Here is an 18,494-nt window from a genome sequence, read left to right as displayed (position 1 = left end):
TATTTTTGTAGTCCTATGGCTCTTGAATTAAAGATACACACACACACACACACACGTCCATTTAAATGAATGTCCTTTTTTTTGCCCCCTCCCTGACAAGTGCTCGCAACACTGTGTGAACAAGGTGGCGGTAATTATCCATGCCACAAATCACACGTGTGCTTGTAGCTTGAGGCAGATCCTTGTGCCAAGGAAAATGGCATTGAGCAATGTTTCATTTAAAAGTTTTGTATTTTAATTTTTTAAATGAGTCAAGTGCTACCCATTTCCCCTGTTAAGCCCCGCCCCACCCTCCCCAAATTGTTCCTTACAAAAATCGAACAACACAGAGGCTGAACTTGCTGGAGCACAAACGAAATTTAAAATGACGTGTCATCCTTGCATCTCGGTCTAAAGCAAAGGGCTGTTATTGCGAGGATAACTTCTTGTTATGTGAAGCTGCCTGACAACAGAAAGTACTTTTATCAGGAGCCTAGACAGTCGCAGCCCAAACTCACAGAAGTATGTATTTAAAAATCTACAGATCCAAATTCCCACCAAATTGGAAGATTGAACGGAAAGGCGTTAAACCTTCGTGACTTGAAGAAATGGGGGCGGGGGGGGGCAGGCGGAGTGTCACTACCAGGCAAATAGCGAATTCTGATCTGGGCTAAGGTAAAAATACAGAAGACAGTTATTCCAGATTAATCAGGAGAGAAATCTGTATCTTCAGGGAATGACATTAATGAGACTCCGAGGAAACAAAGGTAAAATCTCTAAATATCTTGAACAGCTTCAATAAGAACATTTGCATTTAAAACAAAGGAAGAATTCATTATGTGCAGACCAAGGCAGATAACAGATAATGCGTCCTTGGATAGAAAAGTAACAGCCGGAACTTTTAAATGGTAGTGTTTGTCTGTTTGTCTGTTTGAGCTGAAAAACAATTCAGTATTTCTCAGGAAATTGTATTCTTCTAAATCATATGTTCTAAATACCAACCATAATAACTTTAACATCTTTATTAAGCAGATCTCTTGAAAAGCCTAAAAAAAGAAATTTCTACTGAGCAACAGTAGACCAGAATTATAAACAGGCGAGAAATGTTATTTTTTTAATTCAAAAGAACACGGTAACCTTTTTGTCTAATTCCACAGCAGTAATCAACCTCTAAGACAGATAACTCACCAGATTTATAAATCTATATTTCCACCAAAGGAAGAAAGAATTCTCACTATATGGGAAAATTTTCTGGGAACTGGCTTAAAATTTTTTTTAAAACACTTCACTTACACAACACTGTGGCTTCAAAGGTCTAAAGGACTTGCCTTTGGTTATTTCCAAGTCTCATTTTTAACAAAATAGTTTGTCTTTGATTTCTTTGCACTCGTACCATTGTGTGTGATTGGTGGGATTCTTGGAAAGCAAACAGACTGGACGGGACAGAACTTGGAAAGGCAATGAGAAGCATCCTGGATATTTCCCGTGACACGCGGCAGCTACTCTCAAGAATTTCAACTCATTCAACCTTTATTTTGTAAACCTACTGAGCAGATACAGGAAACAAGGCCACAGAAAGTCAGGCGGGTGGCAAGTGGTAAGAAATTGAACAGAAATGGACTTTTGCAATATTCTGCACATTAGCCAGGGAGGAAGGTGGTATGCCTCTGGTCTGTTTTCTAAAAAAAAGGTCCTGGTTTAGAGCTGATCTAGCTAATCAACAGTAGCCGCTAGCCACATGTGGCTAAGGAAATCTTAATTAATTGAAATGAAAAATTCACTTTCTCGGCAGCACTAGCCACAGCTCAAGTGTATGACAGCTGCGTGTGGCCAGGGGCTACTGTTTCGGATGGCGTGGATATGGACCATGGTCATCGTGGGAGCTGTGGCTGGACAGCGCCGGTTCAGAGGATGAAGTAAGGAGACAAAGTACAAGGAATGACTTCAGTGACCACCGAAGTACGTCCAGAAAGTGGGCAATCATCTTGCTATTTGGAATGATAAGAATTTCTTTTAGAGCATGGAAAAACTCACATGAATATCCTAAAGTTTTTAATTTAACTAAAATGTGTGGGGTACTGATTATGCCCGAAGGTGCCACGTGCTTTACGTGCATCAGTCTTATTTAATCTTTGTAAGAGTAGTATGAGGTAGGCAATATTATAATCCCCATCTTACCGACAGCAAATAAGGTTTAGAGAGAGCACGTGCACGACCCAAGGTCACACAGCTAAGGCGTGGCTTCCAAGCCAGAGGTTGGAAGGTGGCCTGCAGGAAGTCCTTGTGAGCTGGAGTGAGAAGGCACTCTGGCTTTACTACCAGGCACTCTGCAGCCCAACGGTGGTCCACAGCCCACACGGATGGCTTGTTCTTAACTGGCCTTCTTTCCCCCTGGGCCTGATATATTCTTGATGTCAAGTGTGATTATTTTCTATTAAAAATGGAACACCATCACCCACTAATTCCATTCTCTTCCTACTCTCCATCCATCCACCTCTGAGCTTCTTTGCATAGGGTTCTTGGGACAGCTTACGACAATGTCCCGAACCAGTTCAACCTGAATGTAGTCACATCACAGAGTCTATTTGATGTTCCACTCCTCCTTCAAACATACAGTACTGATCTCTTACATATCCTGTTAAGAATCAATGACTTCACGCTATAGAAAGGAATTCTAGTGATGCAGAGTATTTCATTTGCTAAGGGCTGAGTGATGATAAAGAATATTTCCTCTTGGGCGCCTGGGTGGCTCAGTTGGTTAAGCGACTGCCTTCGGCTCAGGTCATGATCCTGGAGTCCCGGGATCGAGTCCCGCATCGGGCTCCCTGCTCAGCAGGGAGTCTGCTTCTCCCTCTGACCCTCCTCCCTCTCATGCTCTCTGTATCTCATTCTCTCTGTCTCAAATGAATAAATAAAATCTTTAAAAAAAAAAAAAAAAAAAAAAGAATATTTCCTCTTAAACATGGGTTCTCAGTGGTCCAGGTGAATCAAGCAGGTGCTCTGCTCCTTAGTTTGTAATATCTCAGCCTTTACATGGGCAGTGTCCCTGGAAATTGCTTAGAAAATTAAAATTGATCCTTTATTACACACCAATAACTTTTTTAAAGCTCTTTTTCAATTGCTCTAATGCTCGATGTCCAAACGACTTTGGCTGAAGACACACCCGACTACATGTTCTGTGGATCCTGCAGGAGCAGCTGGGACAGCACCCGCTATAGAGGCCAAGGAGGCGCCAGCCCTGCTTAGGGCCTCGCATGCCTTACCTCCGGGGTGAGCCATCGTCGTGGGGCTGGATGATGACCACCTTCACGGTCACGGAAGTCCGGAGCAGGTCGATCATCTGCTCATGGGTCAGAGTGGCCACGGCCACTTTGCAGATCTCCACGAGGCGGCTCCCTTGGCGAAGGCCAGCCTTCCAGGCAAAGCCGAAAGGTTCCACGTCTGCAACGATTCCTTCAAAATTCACGTGGAAGCCAAGCTGGCCCAGCCCATTCCTCCTCAGGGTCATTTCCACGGTCTCGCAGCCTCGCGTCACTATCTGAGGGGAAAAGAGACCGTGAGACACTGCTGTGGAGCCCTCCCCCCACTCCGCAAGGTAGAGGCACGCACACGGACCTCCCAGCCCTGCCCGCCAACCTACCAGGTGACACGCTAAGCACATTACAATGCTGAGTTCACCATAATCAGCTGTTCCAGATGGACTGTAGTGATGGGAAAATGTAGTCTCTTTCGAAACCACGACAAGTTTCATCCATTAAACATTAAAAGCTACTCAATTTCATCCAACTTAAAAAATGGCCCAAACCCCTTCCCAGCTAACACTCAGAGGGTCACCCCCAGGAGGGCAGCCACAGAAGTCAGGATGTTAGGAGATGTGCAAGTGTTCTCTGCACTGGACGTACCACTCTGTCCTCCGGGAAGCCCCCTCCGGGCTTGCCTGGGTGATGAGTACCATTGGGACCTGCTTGTCTGGGTGATGAGGACAATTTGGCTCAAACGCAGGCAGGCCTGCCAGGCTCCCAGGCTCCCTGGCATCCGCTGACAAGGTTAGTGTGCAGGATGGCGCTCTTGCAGGCAGCAGAGACCCCCCGCCCCAGTGCCTGGGGGCCACCTCTCCTTCATGGGGTCCATCCTTTCGGGGCCTAGGACAACCCCAAGCAGTGGCGCTTCAGTGCTTTGACCTTCCCAAGAGCGTGAGTCCACAGCAGTGCCACAAAAAGGAATGTGGACGCAAGGTGGTCAGTATCCCACACAGCGCACTGAGGCACCGATCATTAGTTAATGCCATCCTCAAAAGCGCTCACTGAGAGTAACTTACATGCACTGAGAGAAAAACCAAAGGCCATTAAATGTCACCTGATGACTACAGCATCACTTATTTGCAGGAAATTTAAAGTCGGGACGTATCATACCCGTATCCCCCAAAGCACAGAGCTAATGGATAAAGTTGCAGTTTAATAAATGCTCCATTTCCACAAAACACGCTCTGAATACCCAGATTCCTATTTAATAAGACCTACGAGTGTAAGTACAGCTGTGGGACTGGGCTGGCTCCGTGTACGTCCACTGTGTCTGTTTCCATGGTTACCTGCATGGGTATACACGTTGCCCATCAACTTCCCACAGATACATGATAGCTGGGGGCTCAGGAAAACGGGACAAGGCATTGCTGGTCTTCGCGGTGAAATTTTGAAAGACCGAAGCTTGCGAAGTTATGAACTGAACTAACTGGAAATTGTTGGAAAAGTACTTTTGTAATATTGTACACCCTGAATAAAATTTTCCTTCACTTCTTTTTCAATTTTGTTTTGACTACACTTTCCTACCAAAAGTCTACATATGTGTGACATATGCCCTGCCTTCTTTCAAATATAAAGGCAATTTTCAGGTGAGATTTAGCATCCACATATCACACTGAAGAGTGATCAAGCCTTTCCTGAGACCTATGTGTCTCTTCTCCTTATTTCTTCCAACTACCTGCTACCTGCCCTACTTTTGCGTTTTGCTATTTATTTATCCCTTCTGTTCCTTGCTTCTTAACATTTGCAAAGGGTAAAGGATCAGTTATTTGGAGTTCCTTACATACTGACATGAACTCAATTACCATAGGAATATCCACGGCCCTACCTGGGACTGGTCACATAATTGGTGGGGCCCAGTGCAAAATCAAAATGCAGGGCGCCTGGGTCAAAGACTATTTAGAATTTCAAGAGAGTAACAGCAGAGCACTCAACCAAGCATGGACTCTTCTGAGAGTGGGCCCCGGAGAATGGGTCACGGGTTGCACACGAACGAAGCGGGCCCTGCCTGTCCCCTTAGGTGCCAGCTCTCATCCCTTCCTGGGTCTGTACCTGCATAACTGACACCTTTAATTTCAGTTTCCACCATGATAAAATGCACACCAAATCTACCACCTGCCAACCAGCACTCATTCCCCGTATCTGCACTATGAATGCGAGATCCTCTTTGCCACTGCCCTATACCAATCTTATGTTCTAATCCCTCAACTGTCTGTGGGTTGGTTTGTTTCCAAAATCTCCTGCTGCAAGTCATCCTAGACACACAATACATTTCCTCAAACATGTTCCAGACATCATGCACCTCCGTCAACATTATCCACACCATTGCTTTTCTAGGAAAATGGTAGAATGGGGTCCACAAAACAGCAGATGGGTAAGGACCTATGAAATGTACATTTTGGTGGTTGGTGAAGTGGCATTTGTTTGCGTTGTATTTTCAGGAATACAGATTATGATGACCCAGCGGATCTCCTAAAAAGAAGTATTTACGGTATTACCAAAAGCACATGTATCTCGAGACTCACAAGGATAACTCAGTTCTCCAGACACATAAGCTAATCATATACTTAATCATCCCCAAATCACATCTATGTTTGTGCACATACACCCGATAATACTGTTAAACACACTGAGGTCTGTTCCTGTAAATAGTGTCTACAAATAATTAAGTTATTTCTCCAAGGCTAGCAGACACTGACTTGATTGTATTGTCTCTAATACATGGTCTCGAATAACAAAGGGGAGATTTATATTTGGTGGGAGGAAAGGGGAAAGGAAATGGGTATAAATTCTCCTTTTTTCATGATTCGTAATTGACTAAATCTTTTCTAAAAACTGAAATATACATCCCCTTAGGGGAAGATTTAAACATGAGAAATTCTTTTGTCACAGCATGTTTGGGTTCTTATACTATATTTGATTTATCCTTATAGCTGGTTTGACAGACTCAAACTAAAATCTGGCTCTTTCTGTGTGAAAATCAGGAGCAGAAATATTAACTGTTACACTCCGTGAACATCATTTAGGGGTTCTGTACTAAAAATAACATTTAAAAAAAATCTCTTTCAGGACTGATGTTTTTTTTTTAAAGTCTAGATTAATGAGTAATTCTATAAGACCTCCTTAAGAAACTGTGGCTGGAGAGTAATAATATATTTAATCCGGCAGACTAAAGAAAAATACCTGCTGTATAAACATGCACAGAATTGAAGTTGCAAAGAAGACACAGTCATTCATAGGGTCAACAGCAACTGTGTGCCCATTTCTCCCACTGAGAGGGTCCTGTCATGTCTGTCTCCACACACAGACATAATATCTAGACAATTCTCCATTTTTTTCTTTCGGATATGCTATAAAAATACATCCTGATGTCCCCTTTTGGAAGGTGGTTTAACTTTTCCTTTCCAAACAGTTAGCAACGGGTGCATCTCCACGACTCACATATTTAGCAACTGCTCAAAAGGACACAGAATTTAGTTAAGACCTGTAGCCATATAAAACAGTAATGTATTCCCTAGGTGCCATAAACATGGTGGAATTTCCACAGTGGAAGCCATCATGAATCTGGGATTGAAGATCTAAAGATGGTGGAAACACAAAACCTGTACTTACTCCTAATCGCTGGACAATTTCCCTGATGTCTTCAGCACAGTTATCCATGGAGGACAGAAGGATACATTCCCCTCTCTCATAAAACACTTTGATACTCATTAATCCAGACGTCCACCCAATGACGTCCCTGCAGGAACAGTTAAATACAACGTTCTTGGAATCCTTTTCAATCAACATTATGAACTCATTGGAAATCCCAAGAAGACATTCAATGTCAGCAGACTGGCCGAAGTCCCGAGCTATTACGTGCCACATGATTGCTCCAACGCTGAACAGATGGGCATCCTTCCTTGGCTTCACTTTCTCCTTCTTCTTTGCACCCAATGTAATGAAGCTGAATTTCACAGAGGTATCCACAGTGGCGGTCGTGACAAAGTTCTCCGCCAGATCCTTCAAGTACTCTTGCCTCGTTCGAGTGGCCATGGCTCGAAACTTCTCTGACTTATGGGCTGCGTTTTCTGCATTGATCACTTTGGCTAAAAGGAAGTCCCGAAATACTGCTGACTTTGGAAAAGTTACTCCTTTAGGAATTGGTGGACCAAATGGTGGTACATCTTTTGATCTAGAAACTCCAACACTGAGAAAGAAAAAATAAAAGGAAGTAAGATGAGTTACAATACCATAATATTTACCTTCAGAAATCTGACATATACCTATACTCTCAACTTATGCCATCTATTTTGTAGCTTTTTGTCATACTAATTTCTGGATACCCAGTGGTTGGTTGGTCGGCTGTTTTTCAAACTGACTAGATGGGCTGGTACTCTAACCCTACAGCTGGTCATCACTGGGAAAGACAGTGACACTTTGAATGGAAGTGAGGTTATTAGCCCCATGTGGCTGCTTGGGACCTCACTGGTACTGGACACCATGTTCACACTTCACAGGGCCAAAAGTTTTAAGTGTCCCATTTTTTTAGGGAAATGCTCACTTGGTCACATTTTGAAAATCTCAGTGGAAGTTTTAGGGGCGTCAAATTTTAAGAGATTCCAGGGACTGAAAAGATCAACCGTAGAGTGACATTAACAACCACCCTAATATGTCAAAACCAACAATGCTCCCCTACATCAGGCAGAAGGTGTGGTTGTCTCAAACCCTTCTTGGAATGAGATCAACTACGAAGAGTGAATTAATGATAGTAAACAAACGAAGGGCTGGACTGAGGAATGATGAATCCCAGAGCATCTACAGCATGTACTCCCCAATGACTGAGTAGCCACTGAGAAACCAAGAATCAGTACTAATCCCACATCTGCCCAGGCTGGTATTTTCTACACTGGAATAAACAAAGGAAGCGATCTATACTTCATCTTCATCATTGCTGAAAATCTTGAACGTGGTGAACTAAGGGATAAATAATTCTGTCCAAATTTGTTCTATAGGGTGTGAGCTCCTCTTCCGGAAAGTGGCTGGTTAGACTCTTAAAAAGATCACAGTCTCCAGCTCTCTTCTACCTTTGCTTTAATGTGCACACTCTTCAGGAGAGTGAGTCATTTCTGGGGAGCTGGGCAGCATGATGGAAGACTGTCTGCATGGGGCCTTAGCTGGTATGAAAGGGGAGGGAAGGACGGATTCCCTTTCGGTTAGAGGCACCTAATTCATTCAGGGATGGTAGCATGTGCACTAAACCAGACAGTGATGGGGACAGACTCAACTTGCATCCTCAAAGGAAGGCCCTAAAAATGCTTCAGAGGCTGAAGTGTTTTGGGACCGAACTCATAATTGACTCATCTTCCTCCTGTTACTATCCTTAGAGTGGGCATTCTAGACTGAGTAGGAATTAGTTTGTCTTCACATTTTAACTCCCAGAGAGCTGTTGCAAAGCTACCTGCCTGGACTTGTGATGAGGCTAACCACACCTTGTTGCTTTTCCACTACACCGGTCAGCGAGCTCAGGTGGCCTATCCGTGCACTGGGACCTGCCATCCCACTAAACTCATGTGATCACCTCCCCTAATTTTTTTTTTCCCCCAGTAATGAGCACAGTTTCCTGGAAGACTTTTACCCACAGAAGGCTCAGGAGGCCCAATCTCATTTGACACCTTGCAGGATTACTTTTGTGTACTTAGCTCTATGGATCTCAAGCGACTCTGACTGTGGCTTATATGCACTTAAGCCAAAGCATCAGAGAAAAATTTTTATATCTAAATATGTTCCAAAAAAGCTCTCACTATAGAGCTCCATAGTGGTCAGAGAGAGGTACCTTATAAAAGGGCAATTGCTTTTGTCCCAAATTACTGACCCTAATATCGAACTGGACATTCCCTCCACCATGTACAGTATATTAACTACTTGATCAGCTGAAATCCTGTGTATCTCAGATCCAAGTTGAACAAGAAAAGCAGCCAGAATTTAGGTCTGGCTATTCCAGGATTACTATGATATTATGGAATGGAGATCAATTAGAGATCTCTGGTTACAGAACTTTACATAATTCTTTCAAACAGAACTGAGGTCAGAGGAATATTCCTTGGCCAGATTTAGATGATTCCCAATGGGCTGAAACAAGAATGTGTTTCAGAATTCCTTTTTTTTTTTTTTTAAAGATTTTATTTATTTATTTGAGAGAGAGACAGAATGCGCGCACACATGAGCGGGGGGAAGGGCAGAAGGAGAGGGATAGGGAGAATCTCAAGCAGACTTTCCGCAGAGCACAGAGCCTGATGTAGGGCTTGATCTCCCAACCCTGAGATCATGACCTGAGCCGAAATCAAGAGTGGGACGCTTAGGCGACTGAGCCACCCAGGTGCCCCTCAGAATTTATCTTACCCAAATAACTTGATGGCATATCTAAATATAAGACCCTCCACTGAAAACAATAACACAAAGATGAACACTCCCTGATATGCAAGTTAAAGGGTTTTGGGAGAGCGAAGAGGTGATGAGCAGATGCCTTGCCCTGTTTGGGATTCTAGCGCCACCTCCTGCTGAAAGGCTCTGAGCTAGCGACTTAATCCCTCTGTGCCTCAGTCTCCTCATCTGTAACGTGGAGGTTAGACAGTGCCATTCTCAAAAGGCCATGGTGAGCATGAAACCAAATACTGCATGCAAAGCTATCATTATGCAAACTGCTTTATCATTATTAGTATCACAAACAATCATCATCTTTATCATTGGTCTAACACTATCATCTAACTTTCGTCAGGAGGGACTACGTATTAAATCTTCGAGAAGGGAAGCCATCACTTTCAGCAGATACCACTCATTCTTAATCGACAGTTTCCTACCAAGCCTACACAGCAAACAGTTTACTCATTCGGTTACCATGGGACACACTTTGCAAAGAGTTTATCTTGAAAGTATACAAACGCATAAATCCCTCAAGGTTAGCTCTACAATAGCTATTGCTAGTAAAATTAAAGTACCCTGTATAAAGAAGGAGGCAATTAGTTAAGTTTGCTTTTTTAAGATTTCAGACTACAATGCTGGTACTTGAAGCTTTGGGGATGTGCCTCATTGTCTCTCTCCAGGCTCAAGGAGACCCAGCCTTACTTCTTGGGAACTCTGCATCAGGGGAGGTGCCTCAGACTACCTCTGGAAGGTGAGAGCATGCGCGTCTACGCTTCTGGACTTGCCAACCATGACAGTTTTTATCAGAGGGGGTCACCTTAACCCAACAGGATTTGTGGGGGTTCCCTGAGGTGCATGTGATCCTTCTAGTCTTCTTCAAGATGCATCCACCGGTTAAGACATAGCAATTTAGAGAACAGTGGACCTGGAGTATATTTTATCATTTCCCTGGAAATTATTTTAAAGAATTTACTTTGTCACTGGTAGAGCTCCATAGTGGTTTTGAGGAGTATCATATGAAAGAGCCATATAAGGTGTTTTTGGAAAATTTGAGCACTGTAACCTTATTCCATGGGATAGAATTAATATGACTTCAATAACTGTTATGGAATTGATTTGACTACAGTATTCAAGAAGATCATTACTGACTTGTTGAGGAATGCTCATGAAGTTTTTTTTTTTTTTTAAAGATTTTATTTATTTATTTGACAGAGAGAGACACAGCGAGAGAGGGAATACAAGCAGGGGGAATGGGAGAGGGAGAAGCAGGCTTCCCGCGGAGCAGGGAGCCTGATGCAGAGCTCCATCCCAGGACTCTGGGATCATGACCTGAGCCGAAGGCAGACGCTTAACGACTGAGCCACCCAGGCGCCCCGCTCATGAAGTTTTTAAGTGATCAATATGAATGCTTATGAGGCACTTCCCAAAATTTGAGGCACTCTACTGACTTTATATTTGAATCTCATTAGCAAATGGTAATTTAGTGATAACAATGTGGTTTCTTAAAAACCAACGATTCCACAGATGAATGATTTGCATAATGCTATCCTCTATCATAGAAAACAGGATGCAGTCTCCTTTTTTTATAGGTAAGATCTACATCTAGTCCAATACTGGTTTCAACATCCCTCCATAGTAATTTTATTAAAACCAGAAAACTTGAAACAAATGAAAATAGATGTTACTGATAACTTTAAAATTTCTGGTGCTCATGAACTGCCTCGTGATATAAGTATAAACTAAAATGGAAAGTAATTAAAAATACTTGATTTGACCTAAAAATAGCGGCCAATAAAGTGACACCAAATTCCATAAAGCCTTAGGCTTAAGTTTCCAATCCATTAGGAAGGTTCATTTAAGATCATTCTTCAAAATTACCATTCATCGGGTGAGATCTCAGAAGAATAATCCCACTTACCATGTTTGTACCAACATTATCTGTTTTAAACCAACCTTGCTAGAGAAGAGACGTTATGCTTTTTATAAATATCATTTTTTTAAAGCAGTTCTGAGCATTCAGGCCAGGGGTCTTTTGCCCAGATGTGACTCAGGGGAGGAAAATGCATCAGATGCTCAGATCAATTTTAGGTCTGTGACATCCGTGTACTGCACAGTAGGGCTGGAGAATGAGCCCATTTGAACAAGCTGTGAGGCAACATTCGGGCTAAGAACTACCAGTTTATAGACTCTGTGTTCCTTTGAGATGGGCTGGGCGTGTGGTGGAGATATAAACCAGCAACATCTAACACACAGACTAGTTTCTCTGCCTTTAGGAGAGCACGCCTTACAGTCTTCCCCATCTCCCCGATCCCTCCCAGCACACACACATGCGCCCCACCTCAGCCCAGGAGGTGGCTGAAACAGCACTTACTGTTTTAGGGTGATAAAGGGAAATAACCTTCGGGGAGTGCCAGGGACTCGAATAGGTGTTTCTGCATAATTTCTGCTATTTATTCTACATGCTGATGTAGGTACTCTTATTCTCAACTTTAAGAGAACGAATGAATGTTTCCAAAAAGTATTAAAGTAACTTGTACAAAGCACCAGGAGCAGCACAGCTGGATTCTAAACCCAGGTCAGACAGCCCCTGTCCCCTTTTACCCCACAAGACATATCTTCCAGTGGCAGCCACCTCCTCCGGAAGAGTCTGTGGGGAGGGGAGAGGAAACAGTGAGAAACAGGCTCGGGATTCCGAGGCACACGTATGGCCTTCGGAAATCACCGACGCAAGCGTCAACTCTGGTCTCAGGAGCCCTGCGGGAGTGAGTGTTTCCAAGATCTTGGATGAGAAGCAGTGTTTTCCCACTAAAGTCATTACTTCTGCTCGGGGAGAACTGAAACGGCCACATACATCAGCCACCTCCGAGGCTGGTATCAATTAAGCTCTGGTTCCGGCAGCGGTTGGATGCAGGTTTTAAGGGGAAAATTGAGGAAATGCGTAATCTACAATTTTGAACTGCTAGACATTTCGCTGTTCAAAAGGGGAAGGAGGCAATTATTTCGTACAGAGAGGAGCTGAGTGAAGACAGAGGAAATATAATTAGAAAAAGAAGAAAAAAAGATAATGATGGGGTTAGAGGTAATAATTGGAAAACAAAGATATTTCAGGAGAAGGTGTGCTGTTGGAATATACCCAACAGAATGAAAGGCCAGGGGCTGCTGGCTCACCTGTAACACACATTTTCGGTGCACGGGTTGTGCGCTTTGACGATGACAAAGACGTGCTGGAAATGGGACCGGATGCTTCTTGGAGTGAAAGGAAGTGCTCCGGGCTCTTGGAAGACAATGGTCACAATGTCATTTCCGATATGCCTTTTCCTCAGAAGCTGCGGTCAGGAAAGAGAACACACACAGAGTTACAAACGCGGTTTTCCGTAAAGACAAAATATGGCAACATATACAACCCGCTCCTCTGTCCATTGTAAAGGATTGATTCAGAAAGCAAGAGCCACTCTCTGAAAGTCAGTGCTCCTCAAAGGGACACAGGAAAAGCAAAATGGGCTGCGTCCGAAACATATATGGAAAGACATGCCTAACGCAGTTAATCTCTTGCACTTTAGAATTCAACTCCTTCTCACCTTGAGCTTTCGTACCCTGATAGAATAGGATGTTAGCACTCAAAACGCTTTCAGGAATTTTTTTTAAAGGTTTTATTTATTTATTTGAGAGAAAAAGAGAGAGAACACAAGCAGGGGGGAGGGGCAGAGGGAGAAGCAGGCTCCCCACAGAGTAGGGAGCCCACTGTGGGGTTTGATCCCAGGACCCCGGGATCATGACCTGAGCCAAAGGCAGACGCTTCACCGACTGAGCCACCCGGGCGCCCCTACCCCTGCTTTCAGGAATTTCATAGTTTAAGCTCTTCAACTTAAAGCAGGGAGACAGAGCGAAAGAGAGGGTACAGTTTTGCTAAGATTCTACACCAGTGTGTTAGGGCCTTAACCAGTGTCTGGTGCTCCCCCACAGGCCTGTATACAACAGCAACACAGAAAGACTGTTACTTTGGTGGCTAATAGATTCAAACTGATTAACTGAAATATAGCCTTTCAAATGTGATTCAGAAACTAGAATTCTACCAGATTAACGGCTGGAAAACTCCATGGTATATAATCTTTTACATTACAAATGTGGCAGAAGACAAGGAACCCCAGAGCAGCAACATTTTAACAGAACTTTCACTTTTATTCTCCTTTGCCCAGAATGGTCCCGTCATCCCAATTTGCTCCTGGACAACTCAGGGCTCTAACTTAGGTATCTCCTCACCTGGAAGAAACCTCCCTGCAAAGCCTACACTGGCAATCCACCCATACACCCAGCCCTACCTCTAGCGCATCAGTTGTAACAGAACTGTGCTAACTGTTGATTTACTTGTCCCACATCGGGCCATCATCTTTGGGAGGGCAGGAGAAAGGTCCTGTTGACTTCTGATTTGTTTCTTTTTTTTTTTTTAAGATTTTATTTATTTATTTGAGAAAGAGAAAGAGAGAGAGAGAGGGAACACGACGGGGGGAGAGGCAGAGGGAGAGGGAGAAGCAGACTCCCCACTGAGCAGGGAGCCCTACATGGGGTTCAATCCCAGGACCCAAGATCATGACCTGAGCCGAAGGCATACGCTTAATGGCTGAGCCACCCAGGAGCCCCTGATTTCCCTGTTTCTAATGGCCTGCCCAGGACATAGCCAACACCCAGTCCACATTTCCTGAAGGCATAAATGAGTGGTGCAGACACAGGATCCTAGCCACATCACGTTGTGCAATAAAACCGTGATTGCACCTCTGAATATATGTCGATAAACCCATACACAAAGCACCCTCTAAGTTGATGCAAGTAAAACCATAGTATCTGTGCTCACAAAGTTTGTGATCTTCAGTTTTAATAGATACAATAATCTTTATAGGAGCTGGTGATGTCACTGCAGGAATGAGATAATCTCAGGTAGTAAATCTCTCTTTACTAGCAATAACAAAGACAACGAGCTTGCTCTTAAATTTATTTGGCACCTACAGAACATACCTCACTGTAGAGAGCATTAAGTTCAACTCTTAAAGCCTTTTCAACCCAGATACAAAGAGGATTTCATCGTCAGGCCCCTGACTTGTGATTTAGCACGATAAAAGGTCTGGGAACCTGGGGATGAAATGTTCCTTCTTCCAGAATTCTCTGATATGCCAGTTAAATCACCGATTCATATGTTGAAAAACTCCCATTTAAATCACCAAGGTTAAAGTCAGACACACAGAAAAGTCGCCTTTCTGTGTGGGTGAAGTTTTGAAACATATATTCATATACATTAATACAGGCCCAATGAGCTATCTGTAGCTTTAAAAATGTTTGCTAAATATTTAAGTTAAAATGTGCTGTTTTGGATGCATGTAAAAAAAAAAATGAGTAGCAAACCAGGTCCTATACACTGTGTGATTATTTCCCCTTACTATAGTGGACACAGATGATAACCACGAGAAATATTTCACGTAAAGAAAACAAAATGGGCGGGGCGCCTGGGTGGTTCAGTCATTAAGTGTCTGCCTTCGGCTCAGGTCATGGTCCTGGGGTCCTGGGATCGAGTCCCGCATCGGGCTCCCTGCTCCTCGGGAAGCCTGCTTCTCCCTCTCCCACTCCCCCTGCTTGTGTTCCCTCTCTCGCTGTGCCTCTCTCTGTTAAATAAATAAAATCTTAAAAAAAAAAAAAAGAAAAGAAAACGGAAGCATATATATCCACAACAAACATCAATAGACGAGCTGGAAATCGTACTAGGTTAAGATGTTCTTCCCTCATTTCCACAATCAGTGAAACACAGGATTCCCAGATACTATAATAGGACAAGGGAAAGTCAGGAGCAAATGAAAAGTTAAAGAAAATGTACCTTAAATACCTAACACTGTGTTTAGCATATCTGTTGAACATGGCACACAACCGCTGACTCTACACATGACTCAGTATCCTCGAAACACAAGAGTTCTCAGATCGACGGGAGGAAGATGGCGCTCACGATGGCCAAGGCCATGCAGTGAATTCTGCAGCCCCTCCTCCTACGTGGCCACTGTGTTACACTTCACCTTGGCCGGCCCTCTCAATTACGTGTGTGGGGCAGGCATGAACCCATTAGTCTGTGCTTCCCACTGTTGAAGGAGCGACGGCCAACTGCACAACTATGCCCATCCATTTGCTCTTTGTCCAGAAGGAAGACACTGGGTCCAGTCCTACACTTGCCCACCATTGGAATACTGAAAGCACCACTTAAAAAGCTGGTTTTCCCTCAACGACATGTCCCTTTCTAAGCATATTCTTTGGCTTTGTAAAATGGGCCAAAAACTTTTTTAATAGTCTAGTTAATTGAACCAGGGTCACAAATGTACTTGGCAAAACAATAAAGTGCATGGGGCGGGAGGGGCGGGGAATAAGGGGATTCATTAAGAAGAGCAAAATCTGAAGCTCTTTGTAGGAGAATAAGATAAGAAAACTGAACACCTTGTCCATTAACGGGATGCTTGACTTTGTTTAGAGGCTAAAGAAAAATAACATCTGGAAAGTGAACAGAAATATTTTTCACTGTTTTCCAGGATTTTGCCAAACATTAAATAACCTAAGCAATTTCTCAGACTTCTTATCTAAAGGTAAATATTTTCTTTCGTCGTTAGTTATGTGTTTCTTCTAACTGGCCGGTGAGATGCTGTGTCATCAGAGTCCGGAGCTGGAGGGGAAAGGGTACGGCAGCCTGGCAAGATAATGAAGGCGAGCGCCTGGATTACCAAGACACCTCTGGCATTATCTCTTGGGGGAATTAAGGAACAATGGCTTCTAGCCCTAACTCCTTTCTAGACGTGAAGTTCCTAACACTTTTCAGGGCCAAGAGCACCACTTTGCAAGTCTCTCACTGTAAGAATGAGTCAATAAATACTGTTAGACAGATTCACATAGTCAGTCCTACGAAACTTCCAACGCTTGATTCAAGCAGCGAAACAGGAATAAGTTCTTGTTACGACAAGAAAAGTGAAATGTGATTCTTCACCCAATTGCACACAAAAAGCATCCAGATGCGACAGAAACAGCAACCTTTGGGTTTATTCTCAATTCCCTAACCAAACTTCAGGGCTTCACAGGACCCATTTTAACTCGATGCAACAATCAAAAGCGAGTGAAAACGGTCAGGGAGCCACACTTGGATCAGCGGAGACATAAAGTGGAGCTAGGTCAGATCTATTAGCCTCTATGCAAACAGGCTCATTTGTTACTTTTTTCTTAGCATAGTAAGGTAGAAAAAGCATTTAGCACCTCATTCTGGAGGGGAGGCGGGGCAGCCTGCCCACTATGGAAGAAATACAGGTGGATGTGGTTCACAAGTTTCTAAGAGTCAGAATTAGTGAAGAGAAAGTTTAATTTGAAACTAGAAAAGGCTGATCTCCAGTCTCCTGTCTTAAGAAACAAATATGTAAAAATTTGCATGATTTCAAAGGGAAAACTGCATAATTTAATGAGTATCTTATATATTCTGTACTTCAAAGAGATGAGCCCAGAACTGAGCAAAAAATTAAATGTATCCCCATGAAAACCGATCACAAATTCTGGATCTTAGTCCGTGGGTTGGAATCTGAAGTTCTGTCGGTAGGAATAGGGTTGACCAAGACTCCTTTGACCCTATCCTTCCCACCCCTCTGACCTCTCCCACCCCACCCCTCCCAGACATACACCTTGTCCCTTCAAGAGGCCAGCTGTTTCTGCCACAGGCACTTTGCACTTGCTACCCCCCTGCTTGGAAATTTCTCCCCCTCACAGAGAGGGCCAGCTTCTCCCCCTTCAGAGACCTTCCTAATTCTGCATGTATGCACACAACACAAACATACCACACCCTCATGTACTCATTACTCAAGACTCAACACCAGGGGTTAGAGTTTTGTTTTGATTTTTAAGAGCTATCTAGAGTTTCCTGTGGAAAGTAGAAATGTGAATGGAGATCAGGAGTCTAATAAGAATGAGGGGGAAACCTACACACATGACCACATAAATTCGTAAGATCTATATTCAGAGAGGGAAAGCCTTGCCTACCCACTCCCCACAAAAAAAGTGAAAGCTAGGTTAAACGCTCTTATCTCAGATCAGCAAGATCATACTAAATTTAATTGCCATTTCAAGGATTCATCGTGGACTTACTTTATATAACCAATATAAAAATACTATGTAAAATATTTAATATAAAACATATATTTTACCAATTGGAAGCATAAATGTACAAACCAGTTAAGCAAGCAAGGCTGAGTTTTCTGCAAATGGAGAAATAGAAATAAACCAAGAATGCAGACTTTTAATGATTTAATAACAAAGTAAAGATAAGAGGATTATGGAGATACAAGTATTTCTGATATCTGGCAGGACCAACCCTATTGTAAGCAATCATGCTTATTATCCTGTATAAGTACACATTCCTATTTAGGGCCTGGGGATAAATCTAATCATGGAAAGCTGACTAAGCATTTTATTCTTCCAAAATATTCCATATTATTATTTATAGGTGAATCCAAGTGCAGTCAGGACCTGCTCATACAGCACTTAATGAGGTAGATTTCTTCTGTATACGAATGGTTTCTTAGCACTTCCAATTAGGGACTCACAGAAGTGCACAAACCCCTTAAGACAGGTCAGCCATCTATCCAAATTACAGAGAGAAAGGGTTCCAGCCTGGCTGTCCCTAACAAGCTGTGTCTCCATTACCTCTGTAGAGGTCAAGTCTGCCCCTAGGCTAATACCAGTATTCTTCAAACAGAATCTCAGAGACCTAGGAGGTTGGCCTTATTCCTTAGGGACCTCTTGGGGGCTTGGACA

The 18,494-nt window shown here is 43.3% G+C and overlaps 1 protein-coding gene across 2 annotated transcripts in view; it reads right to left on the bottom strand.

Moving 5' to 3' along the window:
• Positions 1 to 18,494, bottom strand: part of SIPA1L2 (signal induced proliferation associated 1 like 2) — a 106,065-nt gene that overhangs the window by 52,600 nt on the left and 34,971 nt on the right. For both annotated transcript variants that reach the window (XM_044916027.1, XM_021696130.2), the window contains exons 6-8: positions 12,849 to 13,006; positions 6,891 to 7,467; positions 3,243 to 3,517 (exon numbers count right to left, since the gene is read on the bottom strand). In XM_044916027.1, the coding sequence (XP_044771962.1) occupies positions 3,243 to 3,517; positions 6,891 to 7,467; positions 12,849 to 13,006 (1,010 nt within the window). The remainder of the gene's footprint in view (positions 1 to 3,242; positions 3,518 to 6,890; positions 7,468 to 12,848; positions 13,007 to 18,494) is intronic.

The sequence above is a fragment of the Neomonachus schauinslandi genome, chromosome 6 (assembly GCF_002201575.2).
Source record: "Neomonachus schauinslandi chromosome 6, ASM220157v2, whole genome shotgun sequence".
Taxonomy (NCBI): Eukaryota; Metazoa; Chordata; class Mammalia; order Carnivora; family Phocidae; genus Neomonachus; species Neomonachus schauinslandi.
The sequence above is the reverse complement of the archived record's forward strand: the minus strand, read 5'-3'. Positions and strand labels throughout refer to the sequence as shown.